This window comes from Dasypus novemcinctus, chromosome 24 (assembly GCF_030445035.2).
Source record: "Dasypus novemcinctus isolate mDasNov1 chromosome 24, mDasNov1.1.hap2, whole genome shotgun sequence".
NCBI classification, from domain to species: domain Eukaryota; kingdom Metazoa; phylum Chordata; class Mammalia; order Cingulata; family Dasypodidae; genus Dasypus; species Dasypus novemcinctus.
The window spans coordinates 15,746,286-15,772,140 of record NC_080696.1 but is presented as its reverse complement, the minus strand read 5'-3'; the positions used below and the strand labels follow the sequence as shown (position 1 = coordinate 15,772,140).

At 41.2% G+C, this 25,855-nt stretch overlaps 1 protein-coding gene across 1 annotated transcript in view; it reads right to left on the bottom strand.

The window, feature by feature from the left end:
• The window catches only part of PCSK2 (proprotein convertase subtilisin/kexin type 2), a 282,361-nt gene extending 257,922 nt beyond the window's left edge, over window positions 1-24,439 (bottom strand). The window contains exon 1 of the mRNA XM_058287597.2: window positions 23,862-24,439. Coding sequence (XP_058143580.1) covers window positions 23,862-24,038 — 177 coding nt within the window. The 5' untranslated portion in view covers window positions 24,039-24,439. The remainder of the gene's footprint in view (window positions 1-23,861) is intronic.
• Between the last annotated feature and the right edge of the window lie 1,416 nt (window positions 24,440-25,855).

Sequence of the window (25,855 nt, the reverse complement as noted above, 5' to 3'; positions counted from 1 at the left end):
AAACCTAAATCAGTTTAAGGCTATGAAGGAAAATATGCATAAAGAGATGCATATTAAGAAGATAATGTGTGAGCATAAAGAAGAGCTTGAAAGTATAAAATGAAGCATAACAGAAACAACGAGGATGAAAGGTACAATAGTAGAGATTAAAAATACTCCAGAAACACAGAACAGCAGATTTGAAAAAGCAGAAGAAAGAAGCAGCTAACTAGAAGACAGTACTATTAAAATCATACAGTCAAAAGAACAAATAGACAAAAGAATAGAAAAAATTGAGCAGTGTTTCAGGGATTTAAGTAAAGCATGAAACATGCAAATGTATGTTTCATGGGTGTTCCAGAATGAAAAGAGGAGAAAGGGGCAGAAAGAATATATGAGGAAATAAGGGTCAAAAACTGCCCAGCTCTTATGAAAAACATAGCTATACATGTCCAAGAACAGCAACATACTCCAAAGAGAATAAATCCTAATAGACCTACTCCAAGACATATACTAATCATAATGTCAAATGCCAAAGAGAAAGAGAATTCTGAAAGCAGCAAAAGAAAAATGATTTGTCACATACAAGGGGTCCTCCATAAGACTAAGTGCTAATTTCTCTACAAAAACCATGGAGGTGAGAAGACGGTGGTATGATATATTTAAGGTACCGGTAGGAAAAAACTGCTAGCCAAAAGTTCTTTATCTAACAAACCAAACTGTTCTTAAAAATGAGGGAGAGTTTAAAATATTCACAGATAAACAGAAACTGAGAGTTTGTAAACAAAAGACTGCCCACAAAAATTATTAAAGGGAGTTCTGCAGGGTGAAAGGAAAAGACAGGAGAGAGTGGCGTGGAGTAGTATAGTTTGAAGTAATGAAAATGATCAGTAAGGGTAACTAAAAGGATAAATGCAACCCAATAGTACTGTAACCTCAATATACAACTCTACTCTTTAATTCATATAAGAATCAGAATACAATTGAACAAAAAAGAGGCATATTTCCTGATAACAGAGGTGCAAAATATAAAGTGGTACAAAAACAACATAAAGAGGGGAAACAGAGATATCAGGGCAGAGAATGTGTATGATATTGAAACTAAGTTGGTATTTTCAAATTAGTAGGTTATAGATGTATGTTGTGTAAAATAAACCCCAGAGTAACCACAAAAGTGTATTTTAAAAATGTACAAAAACAGAAATGAGAAAGGAATCAGATACATCACAAATATAGATAAAAATGAGAACACACACAAAACTTGTGGAATGCAGTGAAGGCAGTGCTGAGAGGGAAATTTATTGCCCTAAATGCTTACATTAAAAAAGAAGAAAGAGCTAAAATTAAAGACCTAACTGCACACCTGGTGGAACTAGAAAGAGAACAGCAAATTAATCTCAAAGCAAGCAGAAGGAAAGAAATAACAAAACTTAGAGAAGAAATAAAGGAAATAGAGAATAAAAACTGAGAGAACTAATAAAAAAGTGAGGTAGTTCTTTGAAAAGACCAATAAAATTGACAAGTCCTTAGTTGAATTGACGAGAGAGAGAGAGAGAGAGAGAGAGAGAGAGAGAGAGAGAGAGAGAGAGAGAGAGAGAGAGAGAGAGAGAGAGAGAAGACACAAATAAAGTAAGAAATGAGAGGGGAGACATTATTACTGACCCCACAGAAATTAAAAAGGATCATAAGAGGATATTATGAACAATTGTATGCCAAATTAGACAACTTAGAAGAAGTGGATAAATTCCTAGAAAAACATTAACAACCTATACTGACTCTACCAAATATAGAAGACGTCAACAGAACAATTACAAGCAAAGAGATTGAGTCAATCAGCAAACAAACAAACAAAAAAACCAAAAAGAAAGGCCAAGGACCAGACAGCTTCACAGGTGAATTCTACAAATCATTCCTAGAAGAATTAATACCAATCCTGCTCAAACTCTTCTAAACAATGAAGGAGGGACACTACCTAACTCATTGTATGAGACCAACATCACCCTAATACCAAAGTCAGATAAAGATACTGCAAGAAGAGAAAATTACAGACCAATTTCATTTATGAAAATACAGGCAAAAATCCTCAACAAAATACTTGCAAATTGAATCCAGCAGCACATCAAAAGAACTGTACACCATGACAAAGTTGGGTTTATTTCAGGTATGCAAGGATGGTTCAACATAAGAAAATCAATTAATGTAATACATCACATCAACAAAACAGAGGAAAAAATCACATGATCATCTCAATTGATGCAGAAAAGGCATTGAAAAAAATCCAGCATCCTTTCTTGATAAAAACACTTCAACATGATAAAGGTATATATGAAAACCCCACAGCTAATATCATACTCAATGGCGAAAGACTGAAAGATTTCCTTCTAAGATCTGGAACAAGACAAGGATGCCCACTGTCGCCACTGTTATTTAACATCGTTCTGGAAGTTCTAGCCAGAGCAATTAGGCAAGAAAAAGAAATAAAAGGCATCCAAAGTGGAAAGAAAGAAGTAAAACACTATTTGCAGATGGCATGATTCTCTATACAGAAAGCCCTCCTCTGCCACAAATGGCAACAAGGCTACTAGAGTTAATAAACAAATTCAGCAAAGTGTCAGGATACAAGATCAACATGCAATAATCAGTAGCATTTCTCTACACTAGCAATGAGCAAGCTGAGAAGGAAATCAAGAAAAAATTCCATTTTCCTTAGCAACTAAAAGATTCAAATGCATAGAAATAAATTTAACCAAGGATGTAAATGACTTGTACACAGAAAGTTACAAAATATTGCTGAAAGAAACCAAAGAAAACCTAAATAAATGGAAAGACATTCCATGCTCATGGATTGGAAGGCCAAATATTGTTAAGATGTCAATTCTACTCAAAATAATTTACAGATTCAATGCAATCATAATAAAAATTTCAACATCTTACTTTGCAGAAATGGAAAAGCCAATTATCAAATTTATTTGGAAGGGTAAGGGACCCTGAATAGCCAAAAATATCTTGAAAAAGAAGAAGAGAGTAGGAGGACTCACACTTCCTGACTTTAAGGCATATTACAAAGCTACAGGGATCAAAACAGCATGGTACTGGCACACAGATAGATACATGGGCCAATGGAACTGGATTATGAATTCAGAAATAGATTCTTACAAGTATATGGTCAATTGATTTTTGACAAGGCTGCCAAGTCAGCTCAATTGGGAAAGAATAGTCTCTTCAACAAATGGTGCTAGGAGAACTGGGTATTCAAAAGAGTCAAAGAGGACTCCTATCTCTCACCATGTACAAAAATGTACAAAAATTAACTCAAAATGGAACAATGACCTAAATATAAGAGCCAGAACTATGAAACTTTTGGAAAAAAATGTAGGAAGTGTCTTTGGAATCTTGTGTTAGGCAGTGGTTTCTTAGACTTAACACCAAAGCATAAACAACAAGAGAAAAAAAAAAGAAAAATGGGATCTCCTCAAAATTAAAAAAAAACTTTTGTGCATCAAAGGACTTTGTCATGAAAGTGGAAAGACTACCTACTCAATGGAAGAAAATATTTGGAAAGCACATATCCGATAAGGGTTTAATATCCAGAATATGTTTAAAAACCTACAACTCAAGAATAAAAGAACAAACAACCCAATTTTTAAAATGGGCAAAAGATTTGAATGGACATTTCTCTAACAAGGATATACAAATTGCTAAAAAGCATATGAAAGATGCTCAACACCACTAGCTATTACGGAAATGTAAATCAAAACCACAATGAGATATAATTTCACATCCACTATAATGGCTACTATTAAAAAAAAAAACAGAAAATTACAAGTGTTGGAGAGAATGTGGAGAAATAGAAACATTCATTGCTGGTGGAAATGTAAAATGGTGCAGCTGCTATGGAAGAAAGTTTAGCAGTTCCTCAGAAAGTTAAATATAGAATTATCATATGACCCAGCAATCCTGCTACTAGGTAGATACCCAGAAGAATTGAAAGCAGGGACTTGAAGAAATACTTGCACACTGATGTTTATAGTGGCATTATTCACAATTGTCACAAGATGGAAGCAACCAAAGTGTCCATCAACTGATGAATGGATAAAAAAAATGTACATATATATATGATGGAATATTATTCAACTATAAAAAGAATGAAGTCCTAATGCATGGAAACATGACTGAACCTTGAGGACATTATGCTGGGTGAAATAAGCCAGACACAAAAGGACAAATATTTTATGATCTCACTGATATGAACTAATTATAATAAGCAAACTCATAGAGTTAGAAACTAGATTACAGATTACCAGGGTGTAGATTGGGGAGTAGAGGATGGGGAGATGATATGTAATTTGTACAGAATTTCTGTTTAGGTTGACCGTAAAGGTTTGGAAATGAATGGTGGTGATGGTAGCACCTTATTGTGAGTAATTAACAGCAGAGAATTATGTATGTATCATGAATTATAACAAATGTACAACACTATACAAAGTATTAATAATAAAGTGGCATTTGGGAAAAATACACCAAAGTAAACTATGGACTATAGTTAATAATATTATTTTAATATTCTTTCATCACTTGTAACAAAAGTGCTACACTATTACAAAGTATCAACAACAGGGGGGTATACAGGAATATTGCATTTTTTACATGACTTTTCCGTAAACCTACAACTTCTCTAATTAAAAAAATGAAGAATTTTTAAGAAAACATTATGCAAAGTGGAAGACACCAGACAAAAGTACTATGTATTGTATGATTCCATTTATATAAAATACAAATATAAATAAATCTATAGAGACAGAAATAGATTAGTGGTTATGTAGGACTGGGAAGGATTCGGGGACTGAGAGGTGGCTGTTAAGGGGAACGGGGCTTTCTTTTTGGAGTAATAAAAATGTTTTAAAATCGATTGTGGTGATGAGTGCACAACTCTGTGAATATACTAAAAGCCATTGATATTACACTTTGGATGGATTGCATGGTCTGTGAATATATCTCAATAAAACTGCTTTAAAAAATAGCCTATGTCAGTGTACTCTCATTGCTACAATTACACAGAAAGCAGTGCATTGGGAATTGGAGATAGAGTATGTGGCTTTTAAAATTATTTTATTTTTGGAAAGCATGGTTGGGCAGTGGAGAAGAAAATGGGGGTGAGAAGCCAGACATTTTGCGTGAATACAATGACTCCAAAAATGATACAAGAATATAATAATTAAAGCTAATCAACAAGAGGCCATTCCATTCTTGGCAGAGTGGCATATGGATGCACAGAAAATGATATGCTGTCTCATAAAAATCAATCAACAAAAAGCAGCATAAAATGATTTCATACAGAAGGCAAACAAGCCACATTATTTAGATGAATAAAGTAAATATGATTTCACTAGAGGAGTGGAAGGCACAACAGCTCCTTTAAACAGATGTCTCTCATGCAGTAGAGGAGCCTAATTGCTGATAGGTGGCGGCATATGAGATAAAGACTTCATTTCTTTGAGTGACCGGATATGGCAGAGGATATTACTCAACCTCAATTTATCATGATGTAATATGAGGTTAGGCTGGTCTGAGGAGGTCCCTTTGGATGTACAATTAGAGACCAGTTGCCAAAACAGAGTTTCCCACACCCCAACTCATCAAATAGTTATTTGTAAGAGGTAGATGGAGTAATCATCTCAGATGAAATCTTAAAAACTAGCCTAGAGAACTAATACTGTTTTCCTTTGCACATAAACATGATTATATCATCTTTCTGTCATAGAACCTATTGCTTTCATTGTGCCTCATCTCCTTAGGGCTCAATAAAAACTTTTCAATAAAATATGAACAAATGAATGGATGCTCTTTCAGACTTAGCTGATTTGTAAGTGGATGGGTGGATGCAAGTTAATGGAAGGTCATTGGTCCAGTGCGCAGGAGACCTGACTCTAGGCCCAACATGTCTACTACTAAGCCTCTCAGAACCTTGGTTCTTCATGGCCAACACTCAACTCTTTTCTGTGATTTTAGGACTCACTCTTCCCTATGACCAGGAGTATAAAAAAATAGCTTGGTTGTCTATGTTTGCTAGTCTACACAGAGCTAACAGTTTGCAGTGGATTAAAATTATGATTTACTCCCAAGAAAGAAGCAACGGATTTATATCAAGTATAAAATGACAACTAGGTAGTGGGACAGTGACTCTCAGCTTCACTCACAACAGTTTCTTTCCAATCTCAGGCACATTTTCAATGTATTATCCCAGGAAACAAAATTCAAGGAAAAGTATTAATTCTTTAGCGTACCAGGGGAATGATCTATCTCATATATGCTGGGATCATAGGGAAACATTACTGTCCTAGCTTTTCTTTAGACTTATAAATTAGAGGGTCTGTTGTAGATTCATGTATTTATATTTTGAGGAAGGAAGCAGTTTGTATTTAATTATTTTGTTCTTAGCCAGACTAAATTTCACTGACAGAACTGGCTGCCTCAACTAGCCATTCATTGTGGTTTCAAGGTTAATAGTTAATAAGTCACTATTATCACTTATGCCATCAGCCAATGGCAAAAGGAATAGAGACTCCAAACATGACTCCCTAGTGACATAATCTATTAAAAGGTATGGTGTGATCTGCAGCTAGGATATGAATGATACTGTAGAGCAAATGAACCAGGCTGGAATTTTAGGTCCCTCAGACTCACTATTTGCTCAACTTGATACCAAGAGGTTTCCTAGATATAGTCAATTTCTCATACCCTATGAGTACCCTTCAAGGTCTTCTTCTGCCTACATAACTGACCCCTCATGAACTGGCCCCAGCCAACCTTTGTGGCCTCAACTCCCAGTCTCTCTGAGTCTAACCAGGGAAAAGTAGTGTTCTCTTACATTTCTTTGCATATGCTGTGCCGTCCTCTATAAGTTCTCTTTCCTCTTGAGTTATAGAACCTATGAGCCTCCACACACATTCATCTCAACTCAACAATGCCTACTCTGAAGACTCCCAAATGTTAGCCATTGCCTCACATAATCTATTGCAAACTTGTTGTCCAGTACTCTAGATGTTTACAAAGAACTGTCATGTGTGATCCTCTTGAGGTCAGAGCCTGTATTTTATCTAACATTGTCATATGTGTAGTGGATAGTGTTTATGCCCTACCTGCATCCCTTGACTCACCTTAGGTGTCACCTGTAGACAGCAGGTATACATGCCAGAGGCTTCATGCATGGGCGTTTGTTCTCTGGATGTAGAAGTATGTTGAGCTGCTAGGAGAAGGCAGAAGTGCCATGGACTTAGTACCTTCAGGAGCAAACCTCTGTCAATGAGGGATGGGAGATTATGGTTAAATATACCAGCTTTCTCACCCATTGGTGAGACTTCAGAGATGTGTTCTACACAATATCTCAGAGGGTCCTGTGGTAGAATGTTGCAGGAAGTGCCCTTATTTTGTCCATGGCTCCCTGTGTTCACCTGAGTTATTTCTCTTCCAAACTGACTCCAGGCTTGGCCACATAACTTGCTTTGGCTTATGATACTTAGCAAGTATGACACAAGCAAATCCTTGACCAGTGCTTTTGCACTAGGGCTTGATCTCTCTTGTAACTCTTGGAACCTTCCTTTGAACAATGGGATTGGGTCCTCATTGCCTACTTTACTCAAATCCTTGTTTCAACATCTGGCATCATGCCTGTTTATTGAAGATACCAATAAATGTTTATTGAACAAAACAACCATTCTTCAGATTCTATACTTTCACTTGACATGACTGTGGTTGTTGTTACTTCTTTGTCCATTAGTTTGAAATTCCTATAATCCTTCCCTTTTCCTTTCTAGTTAATCAGTGGGATGGCTTGTTTCTGACTTCAGCAGCTGGATCCAAATTTTTTTCCCTATGTTAACCCTCAGTGAAGACCCAGAACTCCCCAAGATTCCTTTGATGTGATTATGGTTATCCCCGACCCCAAGGCACTGCCCTTGGACTTCACGAGATCAACAATAGCTTTTTTCCCATTCTTCTCCCCACATTACAGGCTCCACAAGGTCTTTCTTGCTTTCCCACTCCTGGATGAAAATACCTAGAAATACTAGTATTTCTATTAAAATACTAGTATTTTAATAACTGATATTAAATCTCAGATGTGAACTACCTTCTTGTATTTCAACTTCCACCATCTTCAAAGAGAGTTAATAGTCACCTAATGAAATTTATTTTTCTCTCTCATAGAAGTAAATAAGCTAAGTGAATAGAAGGCTAAGGTTTGTGGGTCATCTTATTCTTCTCTGTTACTTTCTTCTTAATTAACCATTGAGTCATAAAAGTGTAGACTATTAATAATAATTTATTAATGGAAGCCATTTAACACATGCACAAATTAATTTATTTATATAACATTTCATAACATGCTTGATCTTCATGATCGCAGATTCTTGTAATGCATCTGCCTGTCATTTGGCAAACATCTTATGATAATGACAGAGCTAAACTTTTAGATTGTTTTCCAGTCATTTATGTTGGTATTTATTAGTGCTCACTAAGTGTATGTCACTGTCTTAGCTGCTAAGGGGGCAGTCAGAGAAATATGAATTCCTGTTCTATCTTTCACCAAATGTAAATCAAATAGGTGGTTGCTGTAGAATTCTGGATCTATGGGCAGTCTTCTTTGGAAAACTCTGGAATTCATAAGAAGTTTAAGGGTAAGATAGTGAAAAGCAGACCAGGAGGATCTGAAATGAAATGGCATGGTGAGACCAGTTTTACGAGACTAATCACTCAAAGAATCTGGCTTGGTCAAGTTCTCTTTTTCACTCAGTATGGAAACCTGGTGCAATGGTTCTCACAGCACATCATCTGAACCACACCCAATAAGCAACAGGGTTCAAAACTCCTTGCAAATATTTAAGATAAATATAGTGCTTGATCTCCTTTTCCTTGTGGGTAAAATGAAGAGGTTAAACTAACGGTTTTCTAAGATCACTTCCTGCTCTGACATTCTATAATTCCATAACTGCACTTATTATTTGTGAAAATGTAAATGACTCTGGAAAACCAAGTAGAATAATACAGACTCAGGCAAGTGTGTCACAATATTTTTGGTGGGTTGGCTATATTCAAGTGGTCTGAAAGTGTTTAGATACGATTATTTATAAAAATCATTAAACTCACCTCAATCTAAGTCACTGTAATATTACTTTTCTTCTTGCCCTCCCTTTACCACTACTTGAAGGAAATTGCCCACGCTTCATAACTATATACACACAGTGACGACTTGTTCTTTAACGTTTGCTGCCTTTCCTTCCATGCCTCATTTTTCCACTTCCCTATCAGTGTTTGCTAGAATTACTCCTTGAATAAGCCACTTGTGCTTAAATTCCTTGTCTCAGGGACTACTCTTTTTTTTTTTTTCCACAGCTTACTCTTGGGAACCCAAACCAACATACTTCTCCAATGTGTGGAGGTGGCTTCTCTAATTTCAATAATGATGTCATCTCAAAGCCAGTGGCCACTGCTGCCCCATCCTTTCTTTTTTTTATTTAAAGATTTATTTATTTCTCTCTGCACCCACCCTCCAGCTGTTGTTTGTTCTCTGTGTCCATTCGCTGTGTGTTCTTCTGTGTCCACTCATATTCTTATCAGGCAGCACTGGGGATCTGTGTTTCTTTTCATTGCGTCATCTTGCCGCATCAGCTCTCTGTGTGTATGGCACCACTCATGGACAGGCTGCAGTTTCACATAGGGCAGCTCTCCTTGCGCAGGGGCCACTCCTTGTGTGGGGGGCACTTTTATGCAGGGGCATCCCTGCGTGGGCCAGCACTCCTTGTATGCAACAGCACTGCGTGTGGGTCAGTTCACCCCACAGCCAGGAGGTCCTGGGTATCAAACCCTTGGACCTCCTATATGGTAGGCAGATGCTCTGTTAAGCCACCTCCGCTTCCCCCCATCCTTTCTTAACCCTCACTTTCTTTCCTTTCACTACCCTGTACTCTTTTGATTCTCTTCTACCACCTCTAAAAGTTCAAACTCCTCTTTCTCCTTCCATGTCCAAAGTTCTCTAAGACTTTTTTCTTGGACCTTGTAATGGATTGTATCATGTTCTCCACAAAGACGTGGAGTCCTAACCCCTGATCCTGTGGATGCGAACCCCTTTGTAAATAGAATATTAGAAGAGCATGCTAGTTAAGATCAGGTCAAAATAATCAGAGGGCCTTAATCCGATATTCCTGGTATCCATTTAAGCAGAGGAAATTTGGACACAATGAGGAGGGGACAGATGGGTGAGGGAGACGGCTATGTGATGGAGGTTGTGTAAGTTGTGAATTGCTGACAAGTCACCACCAGATTGCTACAGACTTCAAAGAAAGTATGACTCTGCTCACACCTTAATTTCAGACTTCTAGTTTCCAAAACTGTGAGACAGTAAATTATTGTTTAATCCAACTAGTCTGTGGAATTATGTTATAGTAGCACTAGCAAACTAAGAGAGACCTCTTCTCTCCTTTTCCCCTTAAAACTCTTCCTTGGCAATGCCATCTACTGCTGTGGCTTGAATGAGGAGTGTATGATGAATACTTGCACAATTGGCTCTCGGTTCCTTGAGCACCTTCACCTCTTTTGACTTTGGCAACCCATTTCCATGGCCCCATCCTGGACTTGATCATTATCTGAAATGCTCAATTTTTGGAATCTTGAGTTTTAACACTTTACTCACTAATCACAGCTCTCTCCTTTCCTTCTCTCATGGTTATTCCTATTTTCCCTGCTCTTCTACTTCATTGATAGTCCAGTTTTTGAATACTCCATTTCTCTTTCCTCCCCCACCACCATGGTTTCATGCTGTTTAAGAAAAATGATTGTGTTGATGCAACTATAAATCCATCTCTTGCTCCTGGACCTTCAGTGCTGCCCACACATTGTTTTTTATCCTCTCTCATTCCCATTAGTGGTGTCTGAATTTTGACTATCTTGCCCTATCTCATCACCTCTTCCCTTACTCTAAGCATTAACCTTGCCTCCTGCTACTTGGAAATAATTGCAACTCTTAAGAGGACATTCCCACAACATTCTTACAAACTTAACTTCATCTGCCCTTTTCCCTCCCTTTAATCTCAGAAAGAGAAGATTTCCCTTTACATGCTTAGGCTAATCCCTTCACTCGTTGATAAAACCCATCTAACCAAGAAAAAAATGAAAATTAAGATCTGAGATTGAAGAAGCTCTGGTAAAAGGACTTGTGATGAACTTAGAAGCAACTTAAATATAGAACTAATGTAAGCCATACTATGAATTACGGTTACAAATAGAAAGCTAAAATTTAAATGTAACATAAGAGAAAAGGAAAGAGATACCTATCAAACTTTGGGATGTGGAGGTAGGGTAGGTGAGAGGAAGTGTTAGGGTATTAATTTCTCCATTTCTGAGAGCACTGAGTCAATAACTCACTAAAATTGAAAGATGTAGATAAATAATTAACATGTAATTAAATATATGACATTTTTTGGTTTGAAGCTCTATGTACCCCCCAGAGACATGTTCTTAAATTTAATCCATTCTTGTGGTGTGAATCCATTGAAAGTAGGATCTTCTTTTTTTTTTTAGGAAGTACAGGGGAATGAACCCAGGTCCTTGCACATGGGAAGCAGGTGCTCAAACACCGAGCTACATCCACTCCCCAGTAGGATCTTTTGATGAGGCTACTTTAGTTAAGGCGTGGTCCACCTCAGTCAGGAGGGGCTTCATCCTATTACTGGGGTCCTTTATAAGTAAAATGAAACTCAGACTGTGGAGGAAGCAAGATGCTGGATATTGAGGGAACCTAGAAGAGAAGGGAGAGACCAGGAGAGGCTGCCATGTCATCTTGCCATGTGACAGAGGAGCCAAAGATCTCCTGCAGTCAGCCCCAGAATGCTGGGTGGGAAGAAAGCATTGCCTTGATGGCACCTGGATTTGGCCTTTCTTTTAGCCTTAAAACCATGAGTAAATAAATTCCCATTGCTTAACTTGACCCATTTCATAGTATTTGCTTGGCCATTTATGTATAAAATGTATAACCACAAACTCCTAAATATTGTACACAATCACTTTTTTCCTTAATTTTAGGGAGAGCTATTGGAAAATAATCTCTTTTGTATGACCAATTTACCTGAAGTTTAGCAATTTTCTTAGTTTTCCTTAAATTTTCTTTCCTTCTGTTAAATTCTAATGTAATTAAATTAAATAATGTAAATTAAAAAGGACATGTATAATGTGATCCTAGTTCTGTAAAACAACTTATTTATCTAACCTATCTTTTTCTCTCCATTTCAGAACTATCCTAAGTTCCTAACACTGTTGTACTGCTGTTGATTTCTGAGTTACAAAATCTGGGATAACTATTTTTTTTTTTTTTAATTTTTTTTTTTAATTAATTTTTTTTAATTGACTTTGTAATAATGTTACATTAAGAATATATATGTGAGGTCCCATTCATCCCCACCCCCCCCACCCCCCTCTCCCCCCCCAACAACACTCGTTCCCATCATCATGACACATCCATTGGATTTGGTAAGTACATCTTTGGGCACCTCTGCACCTTATAGACAATGGTCCACATCATGGCCCCCACTCTCCTCCATTCCATCCAGTGGGCCCTATAAGGATTTACAATGTCCGGTGATTACCTCTGAGGCACCATCCAGGGCAGCTCCATGTCCCAAAGACGCCTCCATCTCTCATCTCCTCCTGCCCTTCCCCATACCCATCGTCCACCATGTCCACTTTTCCCAATTGGGATAACTATTAAAAATACTTTTTTCTATTCTGTTTTGATATTGCTTGATTTTAAAAAATAATGAGGATGTGTAATTTTTACAAAACTAACAAAGTCAATATATTTTCCAAATAATTGGGATTTTTAACATATATCAGGTTGTTTAACTTGACTATTGCCATTCACAGCATTCACAAATGCTTCGATGTATAAAAATATTGTCCTCATATTGAGATGTTTGCCATCTCCCAAAGGGATGAATTCACCTTTTTGTTTGTTTGTTTGTTTAAATTACAAGAAGAAAGATGTTCATTTGGCTAAGAAAATTAACACCAATATAAATTAGATCATGCAACAAGTATTCATTGCACGCTTGGCTTTGCTAGGCATTGTGTTTACACAAAAAACAAGACTGCAATGTCATCACCCTCAGCTTATATTCAATTTTAGTAATAGTGAAACCCAAAGCGTTCCCGGTCAAAACTCTTTTCTCTAGTGCCATTACAGTACTTTATACACATTTTATACGTAAATCTATCTTCATGTTTGCTATGTTCCCAAATAAATTGTTCTGTACGTCATTCACCTTTTTTCCTGAAATCGTTCTCCCTTGACACAAAGTGAGGAATAAATCTACTTAGGAAAATTTGGGAAAAGAATTGGATATTTATGGAAGTCAGTGACAAATTCAGAGCTCCAAATAAAGAGCAACCCTATGATCCTAGTTTTTTTCACTTCTTTGTGAACTTTCTAATGGAAAAACAATCAACACTCTAAACATTCTGAAGTTTTCACTCAATGTCCAAAAATCACTCAAATTAGCTTTAGGGACAAAAGGAGTGTTTCAAGAGTGTTAATTGCTTTTAAAATAAACTTCGTGTGGAAGTCATCCATGAATATATAGCCTTTACATTTAGAACAGAAGTCATTTCTTGATTCTCTAACCCTTAGTGGACTTTAGCCAGTTAATGGACTTTATCTACAGTGAATTCATCTTAGTAAAGAAAGTCTAACTCGAACTCATATTTTAAAAACTATCTTGTGATTATTGGATCTAAAAAGAAAAAGACACCACAAATTCAAATTCAACACAGTTTCCTTTTTTGAAATAATGGATCTGAGCTCAAATGTAATGAATCTAGAATACTGTTTCTAAACAATATCAGTCACTGTTCCAGTGTGTGTGTGGGGGTGAGGTTTGAACTTTTGGTTTTATTTTTTATTCTTGAAGCCCGACTTCTTCGAGCAGTTACAACTGAATATATAATTATTGCGTTCACACCCACTTTTGCTGTAAGATAATGATCTACAACTAATAAGGCCTTTTGAAATAGAAATTGATTGCTAGATTTTCACTCAATTGAGCAAAAGAGTTGCAATTTCCCCCTTCTTTTGTGTTTGATCAGATTTTAACTGTAGACTTTATTTTCTTTTTGCAAAGAGCTCATCTATTTTACTACTGATAATTTCTAAGTTGGGAATTTTAGGGATGCATAGGAGGCTTCCAGGGCCCCCCTTGCTGGTGCCACCTCCTTACACTTTCTAGCTGATCTGCTGCCTATGAAGAAGTGGATCCTGTGGGGGTCATGTTTTGAAACTACTTCTTCAGTACCTTTTCTCTGAGCAGATGGCCAGGTCACCATCTTTTGGTCCAATTGAATCCATCAGTCAAGAAGCACATTTTGAGAACCTATGATTGTAGGGCATATTAGTTGCCAGTGGGGGTGACAGATTTGAAAGGGATTTTATACTCTTGGGGAAAATAAACCACAAAGATCTGAAAAGTCAGTTGGCAATATGAGAAGGCTTTGAAAGATTATTTTCCTGATTTTGTTCAGTTTGGTTGCCAGGTTTGGAGACTCATTCTAGCCACTTAAGAAAAGAAATGTCTATTATTGATATATTAGTTTGGGTTATATTGGTTGCTGTACCCCAAATCTCAGTGCCTTAATGTAATAGCAGTTAAGTGAAGTTCTCTAAGTCAGGCTTCCAGGGACCCAGGCACCTTTATCTTGTGACTCTGTCATCTTTGGCATTTGGCTCTCAAAGTTACTGTTGTCAATCACATCAAGGTTCAGAAGGAAGAACATGGAAAAATCAATCTATGGAGAGTTTTATTTGTTAGGTCTGGAAAAAGTGCATATCCATCATTTCCACTCATATTACACTGACGAGAATTGTCATATGGTCTCACCTATCTGCAAGGAAGGCTGGGAAATGTGGTCTCGCTATGGCCTGTGAAGAGGAGGAAATAAATGAGTTTGGTAATCAGCTCTTCAGTCTTCTCTGCCATATGTGGCTTATGACTGGAAAGTGGACCTGGAAATCCACTGGGAACCTAGATGAAATATCTGTCTCCCACAGCCTGGATGGCTCTCTCATGGCAATCATGCTCCATTCCCTTCTCTATGACAACTAACCAGTCCTATTTCTTAAGGAACCCATTAGGACTGGCCTAGATTATTTCCATGGTATTTGATGAGTTGAATTCACCAAATTCTTTGGGCCAGGTTATTTCATGGACCACAGCTAGCCCATGGATGGGTTGCCATTGATAGTGATATTTGTTGTCACGCCTGCAAAATATAACCGCAATTGCTTTCTTGAATTAAAAACTGTGTCTAGGGAAGCACCTCACTGTTATTATCACTACAAATTCTATGCATTCTGCTTTGGGCTCAGAACCTTACATATACTATATTAATTATTTTTCTCAATGACCATATTTTATTGATCATTTTCAGATGATAATCAGCCTCTCAGAGACTAAGTAACCTAGCCAAGATCCATTTCTGTTTGACAAGTGCCACACTCTTTACCTTTCAATGTTACTGTTCTTCATTTTCCTCACGGATAAGTGGGGCTTTGGTGAGTGCTATGACAAATGTGACTGGTGCCAAGGGAAAGGGACAGATTATATGCAATGGAAGTCCCAAAGAGATGAAGAACACTTAGGCCTAGGTCAACCAGAGGACTTGAGGGATGAGCTTGGACTTTGGCCTGTGATCTAATCTGTTAAATTGGGATTCAAAAGGGATTCATGGCAGTCTTGTCTGGAGAAGTAGTTGCTGTTTTGTTTTGGCTCTCATGGTAGTAGAACTTGAAGTTCCAGAGGAACTGTACGTTAAAGTCTTGTTAAGAAGAAACCTTTTTTGAAATGCTTAGTATTAAATCCATATCTTAATTTTATTTTCCAGGGGAGTAGGAGATTGGGGAATACTGCTAAAAATTCCCTCTGAAGTTAGATGTCAGGTGAATGCATGACCAAGGGGGAATAAAATGATATAATCTGCAATTGATATTTTTGGGACATTAAGACACTATTAAAAGTGAGGAAGTAGATATTCAAAATATACATGTCTGACAAAAGACTCCTTTCCATAATAGTAAAGAGCTCCTAAAATTCAAAAGTAAAAAGAGACAACCCCAAAGAAATATTGAGCAAAAGACCTGAATAGTTACTGCATAAAAGAAGATATCCAAACCACCAATAATCATATGAAGAAGCATTTACTTTTACTGATCATCAGGGAAATGCAAATTAAAATCACAAGACACCACTACACACCCACCAGAATGGCTAAAGGAAAATGATGTGAAATACCAAATATTGATGAGAATGTAGAAGAACCTGAATTCTCACATATTGCTGGTGGGAACGTAAATTGTTATAATGTAAATTTGGTATAATTGTTGGTGGGAATGTAAATTTGGCAGTATGTCTGTGGTAGGCAGAATTTCTAGATGGTCCCAAAGATTTCCCATCTCTGGTGTATAATCGACTCCCATTGAATAGGGATGTATTAGTTAGCTAAAGGGGTGTTGATTGAAAGTAAAAGAAACCTGTTGGCTTTTATAAAGTATATTTATTGGGGTAAAAGCTTATAGTTACAAGGCCCTGAAGAGTACAATTCAAGGTTGGTTTCTCACCAAAGGCACTTGCCACATATTGAAGCAAGATGGTTGCTGAACTCTGAGGGTTCAACTTTCCTCAATCTCAGCTACAGGCTGGCATAGGGCTTGTCTTTCTTCCTGGGGCTGCCGGATTAAAGTCCTCTCCTCTTCCATGTCATGACAAACTTCTCTCTTCCCATGTATCTTCTGTGTGTCTTCTTGAGTGAATGTCCATTTATATAGCCCACCAATGGGGCAGAGACTTAAACTGAGTTCACCCTACTGACATGGTCTAATCAAAGCCCTAATCTTAACATAATTTGATCAAAGACATATCAGCTGAATCTAATACAATCAAAAGGGATCATGTCCAGAGGAACAGACCAGTTTACAAACATAATCCTTCTTTTTTGGAATTCATAAATAATATCAAACTGCTACATTCTACCCTCTGAATTCCTAAAAAGATATAACAATATATATTTTTAAAACTTTAAACCTTAACTCAGTAGCAATGCTAAGCACAAAATCATATCACAATCAGTTTATAGAAATGCAAATTGTTTTGGGGAAGATTCCCTTCTGGCTGTAGACCTGTGAAACTTACAAAATAATTTATTTGCTTCCAACATACAAAGGGACAGACATAGGATAAACATTTGCATCACCATAAGGAGAATTTGGGAGGGAAACATTAGTCACTGGTCCCCAACAGTTCTGAAAACCTGCAGGGCTTACTCTATTAGATTTCAAAGTCTGAGAGTCATTCTGAAAACAATGGTTTCTTCTCCTCCTTGGGGCTTCATGGGGGCCCACCCTCTCCACAGCCTTGCCCAATGGCCATTTTCTTGGTTCCACCCTCCTTAAGCATCTGAGTGGTGACTGAGTTCCAGACCTCACCCTCCAAGAACACTGGTATGATGGCCACAATTTACCCAATCTCTGGGGTAGAGTCTCAACCCCTCTCTCTTAGTACAGTGAGGTGGTGATAGCACTCTCCCTAGTCTCTGGCGTACAGGCCCAATCTCCTCAGAACAATGAAATGATGACCTGGCCTTCCCTAATCTATGGGGAACAGGTCCCTCTCAGAGCACAGTGGTGGCAACCTCACTCTCCCCAACCCTTGGGGAATGTGCCTCACCCTCTCTGTAGCCTGGGGTGGCAAAACTCTCCTTGAACAGCGGGCTGGACCATTCACCCTCTTCAAATGCTGAGAGAAACTCACCCTCTCTGTACACATGGGTGGGGTTCCTCTCTTGGCCCAGGGAGATGTCTTAATTCCAGACCTCAGCTTCCACGGTTTTCCTCTTAAAGCCATTTCCCTTCTATCTCTCCCCTCTATGTCCCTTTTAGTCTTAGCTGACAGTGGTTTTGTTCATACATATCTCGTAAAAAGTTTGTTGGTTTAGCATGCAGGAAGAAGGAGTCCAAGCCATCAGACAGTAGCACCTTCCACAAGTATTTCCTGGATAACTGCATTTCCAATCAACTTATAAGTTACAAGTTTAGTTAATTCTTCAAATGCAGCACTATTTTCTGGGGGATTGATTTACAGAGGCTTGAAATTTCTGGGATCAGTTTCTGGTTTTTTTGTGTCCAACAATTCAGTTCTCAGCATAACTTTTCTCTCTAGTATTTTGCAATTGGCTTCAAAGAGAAGCCAAGCCACATTATCCAAGTTTACTTTGGAAAGCTCTTCAATTAAATGTCCAGGCTTGCCATTTTCAAGTTCTGCCTTCCATATAACATCAGGAATCAATCTTGCTAAGTTCTCTGCAACTTTAAAACTTGGATTGCCTTTCCTCCAGTTTCCTACCATAGTTATATCTTTTCCTTATGAGGTCATATCAGAAATATCTTTAGGCTCCATATTCCTACCAACAGTCTCTTCAAAGCAATCTAGGCCTTTCCCATCAAACATCTCACAATTCCTCCCCCAAAATACCCCTGCTCCATTTTAAAACCTTTCTAGCATTTTTGGTAATTGCAAAAGTATCACCCCACTCTTGGTACTAAATTCTTTATTAGTCAGCCAAAGGGGTGTTGATGCAAAGTACCAGAAATCTGTTCACTTTTATAAAGGATATTTACTTGGGGTAAAACTTACAGTTACAAGGCCCTGAAGAGTTCAACTCAAGGTTGGTTTCTCACCAAAGTCATTTGCCATGTGTTGAAGTAAGATGGTTGCCAATCTCTTCTCTCTCTTCTCTCTTCTCTCTCAGCTACAGACTGGCATAGTGCTTGTCTCTCTTCCTGAGGCTGCAGGATTAAAGCTCTCTCCTCCCTCATGTCATGACAAAGTTCTCTCTTCCCATGTATTTTCTGTGTATCTTCACAAGTGAAATTTCCATTTATATAGCCCATCAAGGGGGCTGGACTTAAACTGATTTATACTCTACTGACATGGTCAAATCAAAGACCTAATTTAACATAATTTAATTAAAGACATCTCAGCTGAATCTAATGCAATCACAGAGGATCTTACCTAGAGGAACAGATCAGTTTTACAAACATAATCCTTCTTTTTTGGAATTCATAAATAATATGAAACTCCACAATGGTCAAAACTGTGAATATGGGGAAATGGACTTGTCCCAGTGGTTAGGGCATCCGTCTACCACATGGGAGGTCCGCGGTTCAAACCCCGGGCCTCCTTGACCGGTGTGGAGCTGGCCCATGTGCAGTGCTGATGCGCACAAGGAGTGCCATGCCACGCAGGGGTGTCCCCCGCGTAGGGGAGCCCCACGCGCAAGGAGTGCACCTGTGAAGGAGAGCCGCCCAGCGCGAAAGAAAGTGCAGCCTGCCCAGGAATGGCGCCGCCCACACTTCCCGTGCCGCTGACGACAACAGAAGCATACAAAGAAACAAGACGCAGCAAACAGACACAGAGAACAGACAACCGGGGGGGGGGGGGGGGGGGCGAGTTAAATAAATAAATAAATCTTTAAAAAAAAAAACTGTGACTATGATTAATTTTATGCCTGTGGTTGGATTACATTATATAACAAAGATGAAGGATTTTTCTTATGTCATTAAGGTACTGAATCAGTTGACTTTGAGTTAATCAACAGGGAAGATATACTGGGTGGGTCTGATCTAATCAAATCAACCTGAAACAGGGACCAAGCCCTCCTAGAAGGAAGAAAATCGAATGGTGAGTGTGCGAGGACCTGTAAACCGGGCCATGTGGCAAGGGTCCCTTCATGAGCATGATCTCTAGGAGCTGAGAGCAGTCCTGGCCAAACAGGCAGAGAAAACGAAGACTTCATTTCTACAACCACAAGGTGCTGAATTCTGCCAAAAATCTGAATAAGCTTGGAAGTGGAGTGGTCCCTAGTTGTGCCTCTACATGAGGAGACAGGTGGTCATCACCTTTATTTCAGCCTGTGAGGCGCTGAGCAGAGAACTCAGCTAAGAGGTGCCAGGCTGTGAAAGAATGAATCTGTATTGTTTCAAGCCACCAAGTTTGTGCTAATTTGTTACACCACAATAGAAAACGGAGATGGTCTCCTAAAGTTGAATGTGTGCATACTCTTTGACTCAACAATTCCACTACTAGATTTATTCCAAAGACTAAGTCATGTATGTGTTCACCAAAATAAATTTACTACAATATCCACAACAACACTATTTATAATAGGAAAAAAACCTGAGAATTACCCAAGTGAGAGGATGGGGGTTTTAGGAGATGCTGATAATAGTTTGTTTCTTGACTTGGGTAATGGTTATACATGTGTTCTTAACTTGAGAAAATGTATTAAGCAGTACTATTTACAAACTTATATTATACTTCCATGAAAGTAAAAAAAACGGCAGACATTTATTTTTAGGACATATACACACACATTAGTTGATGACATAGGTTCATAGGTTAAGACCAAAGAAGTGGTAAATATAGAAAAAAGTGAAAGAGAAAAGAAGGGAAGAAAATGTCAGAACTCTAAGATGGTGACTCTAGGGCAGAGTTCTGAGTAGTCAGGGAAGACTTCCTGGAGGCAGCACAATGTAGACAAACAATTATTTGGGATCAAGAAGATGAGTTATAAATGTGAGTTCTTTCCTTTATCAGATATGAGCAGTTAACTTAACCTTTTGGAATCTCAACTTTTCATCTGAGAAGTAGGGCTTTATGAGGTTAAGAATAAAGTAGCAGGTTCTTCTAGTATGCACAGTTGGCCCTTCATTTGGTGAAATAAATAGTGGCCAAGAGTCTTTGGTGTCTAACACCGAATAGTAGAGAGAATGGGTGGGGGCAGTAGGGAGGTGAGAGGCCTAATGAAGGTCAAAGAGAGTAAGGAGAAGGATGGATTGAGAGTTTAAAATGCCAAACAAATAGTAAAGATTAGCAGAAATAGAGAGGAGAATGAAGAAAACAAGACAGGACAGCATTTGGGAAATCCACAGTAACAAAGACAAGAGACCTCCCTGAAGACTGGAAACCCAGGATCATGCATGTTAGGGCGGGAAAACCAGAAATACAGAGGGTATCACCCTTGATTATTTACAGTTTTAGTAGAAAGACAATACCTACATCCATATTTACTTACATACATGAAATGCTCAGAGGACAAATGGTGGAATGGACTTGGTTATGTAGGAACTTAAACCCCTATTAGTCCCAGAGGGATTTGGAGAAGGAAAACTCACTTTAGCCCATAGCATCAGGAAAGGTTTGAATCTCGGTCTTGAAGGAAGGGTAAGACTTGGATCCAAGGGAGGAAAAGAGTTTTTTTGTTTTTTCTTTTTCTAGATAGGTGTAGCACCATGCAAAGATTCACCAGACAGAAGTCTCTTGCCAGAGACTGCTTTTCACATTATTTTACTTACTCCTGGGCAAAAAGCACCATATTTGCTTAAAAGGAACTATCTGAGAGGTCTTAGAAAGTTAAGGAGAGAGGAGGTGAGGTGGCAGCTCATTTCTCCCAGATAGAAATTGCAGGTTTGAAGCTATACTGCCAAACCAGTTGTCTCCTCTCCAAGAAGGAATGAGGGGCAAAAGCCCAGGTATCTGTCACCCCTGATTTCACCTCAAAGTACAAGCTACCTGAGATTTTCAGGTAAGTGTGGCTGGAGGTGATTCATGTATGATGCGATTTTCTCTACACCTCCTTGCTCAGATTACATCATCAAAACTGTGAATCCCTTGTTGAAACGTTTGAAAAAAGCGTACTGCCTTGGATAATTGATCATTTAAATTATTTACATCCAGATTTGGTGAAGTGTCTCAGATCATTTCCTAAGGGCATATTTTCAAGGTGTGAAGCAAAGAGAAGAGAAAGCTACTGGTACCAATGTTTGCCCGCTCCATGTAAAGGGACATGGTTGGGATGGGGTGACAGGTAATTTTGCATCACTTGTAGCCCTTTTACTCAAGAAGTAAAGTGCCTTACACTGCCTCCCTTGTCAGCATACTCCAAAGTCCAACACACCCTGAGGAGTACCTAGCTTAGTTTAGCAAGTATTCAGGGATGGAGTATGGATTTCACCTCAAAATATCTGGGTTTTAATCCTTGCCTACTTTTATCTTGGCCCCCGTCTTAACCAATTTCCTCATCAGTACCATGGGCTCAATAACAAGCCTTACCTCCTCAGAGTCTTTGAGGAGGTTAAATGAGAAAAGTAGGAAGGAGTCCAGCACATACAGGTGGCCCGTGATCGTCAGCTAATAATAATGATCATTACATTTTACCATGGTGCCTCGGCCCTGGGTCTTGCCAAATATGGGGTGAGGGGAAGGAGGAGGGTCTCTTGTTTCCTGGGTTGGTGGCACTCTTGAAGCAGTCCCCAGTTCCTGGGCCAGGCGACGGCGGCCGCTGCCTCAGCTGGCGCCTGCTCTCCCCTGCTCCACCCACGCTTCCCGGGAGCAACAAGTTCTCTGCTGCCAGACCCGCCCGCGCGCCGCGGGCAGGCACGGAGCCTCCTCCCAGACCTCTGCCAAACGCGCTGCCAGAACGCCTGGGCCCGACAGCGCGGCTGCTGCCCCCGCGCTACAGAGGCGGGAGAGCCCGCGGTCCCCGAAGGGCCCTGTGGGGACTGGGCGGGAGGAGCGAGGCGTGGGAATCGGGACGGAGCGGAGTCTCAGTACACGCTGTCCTTGAAAGGCAAACACAACACAAAGAACCCGCCGCTCATCTCACGCCCCTCTGCCCCCCATTCTGCCTCCTGCGATGAGGAGAGAGGAGACGGAGCCCGAGGTTCCGCTGACCCCCACCCAGCCCCCTGGTAGCCGAACTGCATCCGCGTGTCCTTGGGCTTGCCCACCGCCTGGCTTCTCCTCGCAGCCTCACCCCACCCCAACCGGCCCCAGGTCGCCTCAGGACACTCGAAATTCCGGACAAGATAGTTCTCGAGAAAAGCAAGTGGGCCAGCCGCCGCCCCCACGCAGCGCTCTCCCCTCCCTTGCCTGCCTCCCACGATGGGTGCCCTGGCTCCTAAGGAGTGGAGGCGTCCAAGGCTGGGAGCCTTAGCCAGCTGCCCAAACACTTGAACTCTGACAACTTCTTGGAATGGGGATCCCCGCGCTCTGGAGGGAAAGCCAGGCTGGCCGCCCACAGAGCAGGAGAGGACACCCCGACTTTCCGTAGGGAATTCCCCCTCAAAATCCACCTCCCCCGCTCTAAGGGCCGAGAGTTGAGAACCAGGAAGCCAGCCAACCAGGAGTGCGCTCCAGAGGTGGGCGGGCGGGGGAGGGAGCTCAAGTTCCGCCCCGACCAGCGCTGTCTCCAAGTCTTCCGGAGCCAGAGAGCTTTGTTCCTGGAAAAGAGAAGGGACTCAAGTCCCCGGGAGGGAAGTCTTCCCGATAAGGGGCCCGAGGAACACCGAGATCAGTTGCAGTAGGCAAGCTTCGAGCCCTGTCCGTCAGAAACTCTCTTTCTCCAGGGATGGGGGCGGGGGAGAGGCATCCCTGGCCAAGCAGCCAACGCCAAGCCAAGACGTTTAACACTTCATCCCTCCATCCCCAGAAGCCCGGGTAACTTAGTACCTCGGACAGCAGCCCGGGCGCGCGGCACTGTCCGAAAAGCGTTGGCCTGTTTTCTCCAAGTCAAAGAGCAATCAATTGTTTTTATGACCTTACGAGTGCCATCTGAAGGACATTTTAATTACATAACCCGCGAGAGATCACCGGAGGCAACGTCGTGTTAAACAGCCGGTGGCAGAATATCTGCATCGCATGAGAAAGAGAGCAAACTTGCAAACCTGCAATGAAATTGCGCAGGGATGCCCCCGTTTTGAAACAGTCTGCGAAATGCAAGGGAGACCTTACCTTTCGGACTCCAAAGCCGTGTTCTGTTGCAACTTGGCGAGCTTCTTCCTCTCCCCCTTTATGCAACTCCACAAGAAAATGATTCGTGAAGACCGGTCTCTCGGCAGATGCAAAAACCATGACACAGAAGAGGAGCCCAGCGGCCGCCTTCCACTGGGAGGCACAGGCACCCTTCATCTTTCTTTGGGAGTGAAAAGTGGTGCTAGGAGGCGCGCAGGCTGGCTGAGCAGGGGGCCCGGAGGGAAGGTGCAAATTGAAAAATATATAGTTTTTTTTTCTTTTAAAAAATCTTTGAATAGGGAAAAAGACTGCCTAAGGGCTTGAAAAGCAGCAAATAAATGTGTTTTCCTCCCGCATCTGGTTGCCGGGGACGCCGTGGAGTCTGCCGGCAGGGCTCGTTTGCAGGGGTGCGAATGTGGGGAGCTGTGTGTATCTGAGAGAAAGAGCGAGCGTATGTCTGTGCTTGATGCTAAATCTGCATTTTCAGCTCCTCCTCAGCTCCAATTCCACGGGGGCTGGAGGAGAGCACCAGTCTGGATGACGTCCTCCCGCTGACGGCCAATGAGGGCCGGAGAATCGGCGGGCCCCGCCCTGGGGGCCCCAGGCCCGCCCCTCCCCGCCCCCTGCCGGGCCCGCCCCCAACTGCCAACTGGGGGCGCCGCACGGCGAGCCGCGCCCCCGCCCCTTTCAGCACCCCGGAGAGCTCCTCCACCTCGGCGCCCGGGCCCGCCACGCGCGCAGGAAAATCCCCCCAGCTGCAGTCAGGCTGGTGGCGCCGGAGTGATGTCATTGTTTGTGGAAATCTGTAACCTCGGGGAAGGGAATTACGGTGTGTGCTGCTCTCAGGAGCCCCAAGGGGTGCTGGGGGCACCGGCCTCTTGCCACTTTCCTGCTTATTTCCCGCTGCAAAACACTCCACCCCTCCGTCTCTCTCTCTATCACACGGATGCACACGCAAGGCTTACTTGCTTCCCCTTCTCCCAAAAACAAAGCCAATATTACCCCTCCTCCCGCCACTTTGGGCAAACCCGAGGGAATAGGCTTGCTCCCCTCGGCACCGGAATGATCGGGGAACGCAGCCTTCAGGATGGACCTGGGAGCTGATAAGAAGGGTCTCAAGACAGGGCAGGAACGAGCTATTTTTCTTTTAAAAAATTCTTGTATGTATTTTTTGGTAGGCTCGGAGAAGGTCTGAAGCTAAGCAGCGGCGAAGCTGAGCAGGAGACTAGGCTAGCCACCCCCAGCCACCCCCAGCGGAGACTCGTCCAGGAGCCCGGGCTGGACTCGCAGACTGCTTTCAGAAGGGACGCGGTCAGGACCGGCTCGCCTCGAGGTGCCTTCTCAGACTTGGGGACCGCCGGCTGCACAAGGACGGCGAGAGTGCGCGTTTGCGCGCTGGGCAAGAGGAGCCCCGGAACCGGGCGCTGAGCCAAGTCTCCTGCTGCGCGTCCTCCGCGGAGGGCGAGTTCAGACAAGGGTGGGGGTCAACGAAGTTACCCGGTTAAGGCGCGTGCACACTCTCTCGACTCTGCTAACCGCTGACCACTGACTTTTTCCTGCCCCGACGGGGGGAAACGGCACGGCGCTGTCTCCAACCAAATGAGGGGGCCTGTTGTTAAGCAACTCAACTATTGTTGGGTTACAGAGCATTCACACTGATCTCCTTTCTCAGGTAGCTCCAACATCCTGCCTCACTCGGATAAGTGGTAGGAGACCTTTTCTTGGAGGCTTAAGTATATGCAATAGAGCCAGAGAAAGAGGAAAAAGTATATCGACACATTTATACACACACAGAAAGACGCTCGCACACAGACATAGGTTTATGAAGGATTATTTTACATTCAGATCAATGTGGTTGTCGTCACTCCCCACTTTTCTAGTTCTAGCATGAAGTCAGAATCTAGTCAAGGAAAACAAAAACATTGTTGGTAGAAACAGATCCACACTTAGTGCCGCCGTTGTCTTCAGAGCAGATCTGGTTGCTGACGTCGGTG